Consider the following 10004-nt stretch of genomic DNA (forward strand, 5'->3'; position numbering starts at 1 on the left):
GGGCCTTTCACAGAGAATCTACTGTAACTTGGTCAACTCACACATTCAATTGTTGGACTACTTGTGATAAGGTAATATGGTGCTGGTTAGGTTTGTTGAGGTGAGGGGTAGAATCAGCTGCTTGTCAGTAGGGGTGTAACTACAAAACTGAAAAGCATCTGTAAAACATAAATAGAAAAATTAAAAAAAAACTTGTGCATTAGGAGTGTTATATAGTTTGTTTTATATATATATATTAATCAAGGTGTACCGCTTGTGTACACTTGTAAATGGCACGGACAACGGAATGGTTTATGTGCACACGTGATGGGACATTGTAATGAGGCTTGAGCACTTGATTAATAACTTGACTTGACTTGACTAATTGAATCTACTACTGCATATGGGCTCATAGTCATTGAAATAATTTTGCCAATAGCTTTGGCCCCACATCTAGAGGCTTCTTAAAAACAAAAAGGTTAGACTCCTGTTTTCTTTTGCCTAGCTCCAGTGAGTGATGACGTCTAATATGCATTAGCATGTACAGCGTGTTTCCACTGACACACAGCTGTCGAACAACGCCGACACACCATCCACGTCTGATCCACCAATCGCACTCCATTGTTGTTGTAATCCACAGGGAACCTGAAATATTCCTGCACAGATGATTTAAAAGAAGCAGATGAGTCTCCTAGCTCCTGTGTGTCATCTGAACTTTCCATAGTTACTCTTCTTCTTCTTGTGTTTTGTTGCGTTTCCTTGTTCTTCTGCATTTGTTCTTTAATGGCGATTGGCAGTTTTAGTTGCATTACCGCTGCATGGACTGGAATGTGGATGCTGCCATTTGTGACTGACTTTTTTCCACTCAGACATATTTGTTGTATGACTGCATGCACTGAACCATGATGTCCGTATCATGACGGTTCAAGATGAATACTAATACCATTATATCCCTAGAAAATAAAAAATACATGCTGCACTCCTCAGGACCAAAGCCGGGCTCCTGTGTCTTGCTTGCCACACTACAGTTTGAAGTAAGGTGGGTTAGCCCTGAAGTTTGGAACAACTACTGCCATGGAGCAGCACATAAGTCTCCCCTGTGATTCCCAACCACAGTCTGGGAGCTGAAGCAGGAAAGGTTAACAATAACTACATGCATGCTATTCTTGCCATCACCTTCAAAACTGTTATCTGTTCCATTCTCTCCTCCTCTCTGTGCTCACATATACAGTAATTGAATCCAGCTGAATTCTCAATAAAGCTGTTCTCATTGACATGTTTTTTCTGTTTCTGTTGTCATGACAGTGGAACAAGTTTGAAACAGTGACTGAAACATGGCCTATTATGACTACATGTTAACCAGCAGTCTCACTTTCATCATGGGGCAGTACTGCTGACTCTCTTAGTAGCTAGGGTTTGTTCAAAGTTACTTGATTTGTGGAGAGGTGCTTTTTTGAAAAGTAATGTAGCGACAAATGCCTTTAATAGAAACTGTTCACGCCCAATCGTTTTGAGAAAGCAATGACCAGTGGAGAAACTCCAACACTTGACCAGCTGACCAAGCCAACAATGACTTTTTAAGAAGTTCAGTGTGTGTGTGTGTGTGTCTGTGTGTGTGTGTGTGTGTTTTCTGACCTGCCGAGGCCTCTGATCTCTGCTGTCCTGAACTGTGGAGGGTCAGGAGGAGCTGGCTGCTGCTGATCTGCAGATCCAGTCTCCAGGACTCTCGGCTCAGTTGCACAGAGAGCAGTAGCCCTTCAGAGTTCCATGTCCTGAACTGGAAACACACAGAGAAGCCTGCCATGAGGCCAGATGGTGCAGCCGCTGGGAGCAACAGGAAGCTGCTGCTGGAGCTCAGGAAGGTGCAGGCAGGCAGGTGGGGCCAGGAGCACGAGAAGGTCACATTTCCCTTGAGGATGAGAGAGCCAAAGGATAATATGACAGTATGTTTGACTGATTGTCTGACTGACAGTCTGGCTGACATTGGGACTTTCCAGTGATGTCAACGTGTTCCCATATTTCAGCTATTTACATTGTGAGTACAATGTTATTATTACTGAAAGAAATGATGGGGGGAAAAAACTATGAATATGAAGTTGTAATAAACTGAAATTATCAGCCTATTTGAAATGAATGACCATCTGACATTTAGGAAAAACAGAAAATTAATTTTACTTTTTCATTAAAGTATTTATACATATATACAATACATATGATTTTTTATCTGCATGCTCCTTTGCTTGGATAACTGTGAAGAAGTTTTACTATAGCTATATTTATAGTCCCCTGACACTGGTTGAATAGAATCAACATTACCCTGTCAACCAGATGTCACAGCTCACAGAGTTCCCCTCTTGTCTCCATCTCCACACCTCCCTACCCCTTCACCTGACTGCTGCTTCATCTCCACACCTGTCTCCCATCCTCTAATAATCTCATGTTCTGCCATATTAACTAATCTTTACGCTGTCTGTCAGTCTGTATCTTGTTCTGTACCAGAATTATTTTCCATGTTTCGTCATGACAATGACAAACTTCAAACAAGCTTCTCCTGTGTTAAGGATTACCAGTGTTCACTTCTCTGTGGAGAGACTGCATCTGTCCTCATCATCTCAGCCAACCAGCCTCAGTCGCCTCACTCATCAGGCTGCCTGTCCCCTGCCTCATCTCCGCCTCTGTAACCTCTGTCCTCAGCTACCTTGTGTCTGCATTTGGGTCCAGAACAAACCAGGCCTTAACAGTGGATGAGTATAGTGCATATAGCACGTTTATAGAGTATAGTGGAGTAAAAGAAACTCACCACGGTGTAAATCTGTGGCTTGCGTCTCTTTGCCAGGTCGATGATGTTGATACCGTTGTAGTTTAGGTTTTCAATGCAGCCGTGGAAGTTCTTCCTGAGAAAGGTTCCAGGTTTGCCAGGCAGCGGAATGCCGCCAAAGCTCAGCTTTTATGAAGAATGCAGAAAAAACATTATAATCATATCACAGAGACATGTAGTCATGTAGGGGATATAGAAACCTGATTTTTTAAGTCAGGTATGGGATTATAGAAACCAGGGCCCGTATTAACAAAGCATTTTATCTTACCACTAAGAGAAGTTACACTAAAGATTTTTGACTAAAATTCCTGTTCACAAAGCTGCTGAGACCAACTTTTACTAAGGAAAAGTAAAAACTCCTAAGCTAAGAGTGCGATTCCGTTGCTATGACTGACGTTAATTTTCATGGATGAGCTCGCTTACAAGAACCACAGTGATTGGTTGATGAAAACGCATGGGCAACATCCCACAGTAATAATAAAAAAACACTGAGAAATAAACAAATAAAAATTTAATAATAACTGATTAGTTGCTGTTTATAAAAGTATTACATTCTCCAAAATGCATCTGTTTGATAAGGTTTGTGTCGACCCCGGAGAATTTAATTTTACTAAAAAAACTTACAATAAAGAGCTCATCTGTCATAGACAACCTAACTAAAGCTAACTGGCAGCCTATTAGCCACAGTCTGTTGTAGCTGTACCTATTGTAATGTAGCTGTGGTCCCGGCTGTGGGTTGAAGTGTGAAAAGAGTTCCACTGTTCCCCACCACGTGACGTCCAGCTGGAAAATGATCCTTTCAAACAGCTGCCTCAGGTCACTCTCCATTTAGATCCATGAATCGTGTGTAGATCCTGGACACAGTACAGTACCCTGTACAACAGTGTCTACAACTGTACAGGCATCCAGTACAACCTGTGTGTTGATGGTGTGATTTTGTTTTCCTGTTTACAAATACCTCCTCATCCTGTGATGGTACAATCATTTTTACATGCATTCCGTCTATGGCACCGATCACACCGGGTAGACCGACCATGAAGCTGCTTTTTCTCTGTATTTCTCTGTAGTTGTTGAACATCTAAAGGAAATTAAAGGAATTGTTCTATGATCTACAGAGACATTTGCTGTTTGGTGAATAACCTTACAGACAGCTGGGAGATCTCCAAGTTGTCAGCATTGCAAAGTTGCATTTTCTCTGTTGCCAAGTAACGCAGCATTGCCAAACACTTAATTTCCACACTGATCAGGTTATTTCAGTTGTTTTTCATCGTTTAAGGTTTCCAAAACACTGCGAATGACGGCAGCTCTTTAAGATTCTTTATGATTTGGTCTTAGTGAGTGAGTCTTGACTGCTTCTAACTTCTCCAAGACTTTGTGAATAGTTCTTAGTTAGAAAAATAATGAGTCTTAAATAAAGGACTGACACACCCATTATTTTGAGTTAGGAGCTACTTTTAGCCTTAAGATGCTTTGTGAATACAGGCCCTGATATCTGTTGTCAGGTAGGGGATTATAGAAGCATGATTTTTGTAGTCAGGTAGGGGATTATAGAAACTTGATTTCTGTTGTCAGGTAGGGGATTATAGAAACCTGATTTGTCCTTGAGATAGGTAAAAAGGTTTCTAAGTAACTCCCCCCACTTAATTTTACTCATGGTACTGAAATTATTCTTCAGTCTGAATTACTGACAGGGTGGACTAACCTCATAGTCGACCTCCAGTGAGTCTCCCTCCCCTTTGGTTTGGAAATGCTGCGTGTGGGAGTCCATTGTGAGGTTCACCTGTTTGTTGAAGCGCTCAATGACGACAGAGTGCCAGTGCTGGTCGTCCAGCAGACTGCCCACTGTGACAGCAACACGACTGCTGCTGAACCTCAGCCTGGTGTCGTCTGACAAAGACATAAAACACCTCAGTGAATAGGTAATTATCTGAAGTCATTTACTCAATAAAAAGAATTGCTTGTTCCAGTTTCTCATATGTAATTTGGAGGTTTAAGTTACAGGACTCAAAACTTATGACTTTTAAACTCCACTTTAACCTAAAATGCCTTCATATCCAAAATGTGGTATTCTGGTAAATAAACTGAACTGCAAACGAAAGCTGAGGATTTGGTTTGAAGAGTGTCTGTGATTTTGATGTTTTGTTTTTTTTTTGGCCGATGAAAGTTTTCAAATTGTGATTGACATGAACTCAAACTGACTGCAACTGCTGTCAGGTCAAGTTATTCCTCTCTAACTATGCCACACCCCTTTCATGTTTGTTACAGCCTCCAAGAATAAAGCTCAAAAGGGGCAGGAGGCTGCAACATATGTAAAAAGGACACCAGACAAGAATAACATTTCACTCAAGCTTTATTGAAATATCCCCCGAAATTATTCATAGTTTATTGACCTAAACCAAAGAAAACGAAAAGATATGGAGACCCTGGCCAAAATAAGCAAACGACAGGTAAACGCTGGGCCAACCACAAAGTGGGCCGTTGCTCCCAGCGCTTCCTGCTAGACTACCTAAACCCAACTTAACCTAAAACAAAAGACGAATAACATGACTACCGATAATCTCCAGCCCGAAAGAACATAAACTAAAATAACAAAACCCCACCGCACCTAACTGTGCGTGGAGGAACGAACCCGGCTTGGAGAAGGAAGAGAGGACAAAAGAACCCTCACCCAGGTACAGCTGTCTGTCTGTGTGTGTGTGTGTGTGTGTATGTGTCTCCTCCCTGTCTCTGCACTCTCCGCCCCTTTTATCCCTTCCCTCTGTCCCCGAGTGCGGATTGCACCCAGGTGTGAACCATGCAGAGGGAACTGGAAGGCAAGTGCAGCCGCGAGAGAGGACGGGACACCAAAACCAGGGCGCATACAACAATGTTGAGCACTGAAGGAAATTGATCATTTTTCTGAGATCTGTAACTAGGAGGTGCCAGCACACAGACAGGAAGCTGTTTAGACTGGTCATGTCTGCTGCAGGTACCACTGCACTCCCACTGTTGGTCCTATCAATGTTCTTCCTTCCTTCTACCTTTGTGTCTGCCATTATCCCCACCCTGTTGATCAGCTGAAACAACTTTGGTGTGCTTAGGGTCTGACTGATATACTGGTTTGAAGAAATTAAACCAATGTGATTATCTTTTTGACATTTTACCAGTTTCCTCCTTGTTGCTGAGGTTCAAATCAGTTTCATCAGCTCAATGCACAAAACTCCACATGCTTCAGCCATCACTGAGACCTGAGTGATCAACATCTCTTTCTTCTTAATCATAATTAAATTTCATCCAAAATAGGCAAATGTAGCGGCTTTGTACTCTCTCTCTTTGCGTTGTGTAATTTAAGAGACGAAGATGACACACATACACATCTGAAGAATGTAAAATGAAAAGAAAGTGCAAGATAGCGAGCAATGTGTAGCACTAGCCATTTTGTAAACCCAATTAAAAGAAAAACCGTTCGGGAACTATATGTTTAAAATAATACAACTTCAACCACCCCTTAGTATTGGAAATTACAGTAATTAATATGACACAATGCGGAGCTCATAGCTCGTGCACAGCGAGGTCCGACTGTTGCTACCCCCAGGGTTGCACGACCCTAAACCAAAGGGGTGCTGCATTTAATGACCATGGGACAAACAAGTTTACGTGTTGTGAGATGAGTTTTTATGGCAAGTGGAATCACCTACTTCTTAACTCCGTTACACAAACAGGCAATTTATGAGTACACAGTAAAAAAAAAACAAACGTATTTTCCGTAATTAAAATACAGTTTATAGCTTTAATTTTACATGAGATTTTCCGTATTTTTGGGGCTTTTTAATGTTAAATAAAAGCCATTTACCCGTATAAAAACAATGAAATTACCTATAAATAAGGTCTAACATTGTTATAATACAAATAATAAGGCTTAAAATTGCAGAAAGGTACTGTTATTAATTGGTTTTTATTACATAATTTTACATTTAAAAAAACTTGGATATTAATTCATATGTGATGTAATAAAATTATATACCACACATAAAAACATTTGATTTCTCTTTCAAAAAATATCCCAAAACTGTTGAAAACCTCGGTAGGGGGTTTAAAATTGCAACAATCTACTGTTAATTTTTGGTTTTTACATGTAATTTTATAAAGATTTCTTGTATATTTAACATACCTTTCATGTTAAAAAAGTATTTTATTAACAGTATCTTAGCCTGTTTGGTAAAAACCCAAAGACCTTTGGTTATATAACACTATCTTACACTCTAAAAACATCAATGAAAAATACATACAAGGCAAAAGTTGGATGTAATTCTTTAATGACAAAAAAGATTGTGAACATTAAACAAGTTTTTTTTTTTTTTAATAAAAATACATGAGTGCTCAGTATGATACTTACAGATCATCTTGATGGTTAAGATTACTGATGCTGAACAGGCGGTTTGGGTTATACAATGTGAGTTGTATAACCCAGGTATACCCTGGCTTACTACTACAGTCCGTAGGGAGATAGAAGTCCAAGGTGAAAAGTCCATTGCCATAAAAGTGTCCTTTAGTAGTAAGGATGTTTCCAAGGTGCTACCTCCTCCTGTCCTGTCCTGTAGCTGTTGATGCAAGAGAGCAGAAAGGGCGCAGCGAATGTTACTGTATGTGGACATCAAGGTGGTGAACTTTGTAGCTTTTAAATGGGCCAAGCTCAATGTCCTAACACGTGAAAAAAGAAAAAGTTTTAAAAATGTATCTATTTATTCACAATGTATTCATCATTTACTTTTTCTAGAGTTGTATATCTTACCTAGAAAAGTAATAATGTCAAGGATTCAGCTGAGGACCACTCAACTTCGGGACTTCAGGACCACTGGACATATTTGACTCAGCCTGCTGGACAGCACAACATATGCATTTACTGACTGAACAGATGTTCCACAAATGCAACAGGAGTACATCTTTTAACACTGGTCAAACAGCCATAACATTATAATCATCAACAAATGAACAGTATAACTAAGGTAATTATGACACTTTGGCCTGAAATACAGTATGTCCTGGCATGCAAAATCAAGCACCCCGTTTTTCTCAAAACACTCAACAGCCACTTCAAAGGCGATGTCACTTCAAAGAGGAGAAAAAAGCGGGAGTCTGAAATAGCTGCAAACATAACATTGACTTCCACAGCAAATTTCAACCTCTGCAGCAACTGTGGCCGCCAAATGTTGGAGAAAAAAAGATTGTCCACAGACCTGCTGATAATGTTACAGTCTATGAACCTAACAACCAACGACAGAACCAGCTGTAAGTTACCTTAGAGCTAACGTTAGCCTAATGGTAAAGTATCTGGACACAGCTAAAGTTGCTTATCAATTTGCCCTTCACTGGCAACGTTAGCTAGTAGCAATTGAAAACACATAATCTACATAATTTCACATAAACAACATAATCTAAATAATTCCACTCATAAAAAATGTTTACCTTGTTAAACTTGATTCCACCTTTCCCTGGCAGCCGAAGACAGAAAGTTCTGGAGGAGAGCAGAGAGTGTAGCATAGCTCACACACACAACTGTCCCGGAGCTCGAGGAGGCGGAGCTGAGTGCAATGCTCTGATTGGACGGTAAAGATTCAAACTTTAATATTTGAATAAGGCGCCTTTCTGTCCAGGGTGTGTACTCAAATTTAAAATGCATATATTTATTACAACCCGTTTTCCAAACATTGACTTACCTTAAAAGTATAATGGGGAAAAAATCTGAAAAATGTCAATGATAAAGACTATATTTTTATATAGTTTTTATACCGTTTTTATACAGTTTTTATACAGTTTACACCTGCTTATACATGTTATACATTGACAAAAACACATTTATTCAACATTTGTTGTTGTGAAAAGTTCTGTAATTACACAAGATTTTTGTAAAGTAACAAACAAATCTCAATAAAATTACAGAACAAGTACTTCTTTTACTGTTAATTGTCAGTCATTTTATCTCATTTTATAATCTATTTACAGTATTAAACTTGAATTTAACAGTTTAATCTCTTAAATAACGAAGAAATACTTGTGAAATTACGCTAAATTTGCAAATGTATTTTAACAGTATTTTTATGTGAAAGAAAACAATTTTCTTTTTAAAAAAAGGAAATTTTATGGTTTTTCACAGTTACTGTTTTCATGTTATTTTACATTTGACATGTAAAATCACAGTCTAATTTTGTAATTTTATTAATGTTTTCATATATTTTAAAAATACAGGAAAAGTCTGTGAAATATACAGTAAAAATTCAGTTAAATTTCAGATTTCTTTTACAGTGTAACTTTAATGGTAAATCAGAGAATGACAGAACAGATAACTAAGTATTGCACAAAATTTATTTACAGATTTTCATAGTGACAAAGCCGGTCAGTGTATGTACCAGATGCGCTCAGGGTCCTGTGTTTGCAGATAACATCGGAGTTTTAAATCGAAAAAACAACTGGACTTGATTATTTGCTTGGGAAGACGTTTCACCTCTCATCCAAGAGGCTTCATCAGTTCATGTACGCATCTGACCAGGCTGGTACTGGTCCAACTTTCTGGTGTGGAGACCCAGGTATTTAACCTCTTGTGGGCGCTCAGGCTGATGATGTCACTGGTTCCCTTTTGTGCTCCAAGTGTCAACGACAGTCGTTTGACAGTCGACAATCCATCAAGTCCAGTTGTTTTTTCGATTTAAAACTCCTTTAGGATACTATGACCTGGACAAATGAGAGTATGCACAGGCTGATCACACATTATGATTGGCAGTACGTCAGAACGTGTACGGATTAGGGATTGACCAATACAATATTTTCAAGGCCAATTCCAATATCGATTATTAGTCATCAAGGGCTCCTTGATTACAATTACTGATATTTGGAACAGATATGCCATGACAAAACTACTGCTAGATGAGGACTCTTGCCATGGCGTCCAGGTGTTTCTATTGTTTTGTCCACCCCATTGATATCAGTAGGCTAAATAACAGAAACACCTCTGTATAATTGTCACACGGTGAGGTTAAGTTGGGGTTTTGTCCTGTCTCCATGTCTTGTCATTTCCTGTTTTATTTTGAAAAGTAACTCTCCTCGTTTCAGGTCACTTGCCCTTCCTCATGTGTCACCTGTCTGAGTGTCTTCCCTGATTCCTGATTGTGTCCACCTGTTTCCCATTGCCCTCATGTGTCTTATAGTCTGCGTCTCCCTTTGTCTTGTGCCA

The 10004-nt window shown here is 39.4% G+C and overlaps 1 protein-coding gene across 1 annotated transcript in view; it reads right to left on the minus strand.

Annotated features, from left to right (window-relative positions):
* LOC111650067 (contactin-associated protein-like 5) overlaps positions 1-5832 on the minus strand; it is a gene marked incomplete at its 3' end in the record, with an annotated part of 45199 nt that extends 39367 nt beyond the window's left edge. The window contains exons 1-4 of the mRNA XM_023399851.1: positions 5784-5832; positions 4500-4684; positions 2780-2923; positions 1615-1888 (exon numbers count right to left, since the gene is read on the minus strand). Of these exons, the coding sequence (XP_023255619.1) occupies positions 1615-1888; positions 2780-2923; positions 4500-4684; positions 5784-5832 (652 nt within the window). The remainder of the gene's footprint in view (positions 1-1614; positions 1889-2779; positions 2924-4499; positions 4685-5783) is intronic.
* Positions 5833-10004: the final 4172 nt, after the last annotated feature.

The sequence above is a fragment of the Seriola lalandi genome, unplaced genomic scaffold (assembly GCF_002814215.2).
Source record: "Seriola lalandi dorsalis isolate HSWRI2012SDOR001 ecotype SW California unplaced genomic scaffold, Sedor1 jcf7180002052124, whole genome shotgun sequence".
NCBI classification, from domain to species: domain Eukaryota; kingdom Metazoa; phylum Chordata; class Actinopteri; order Carangiformes; family Carangidae; genus Seriola; species Seriola lalandi.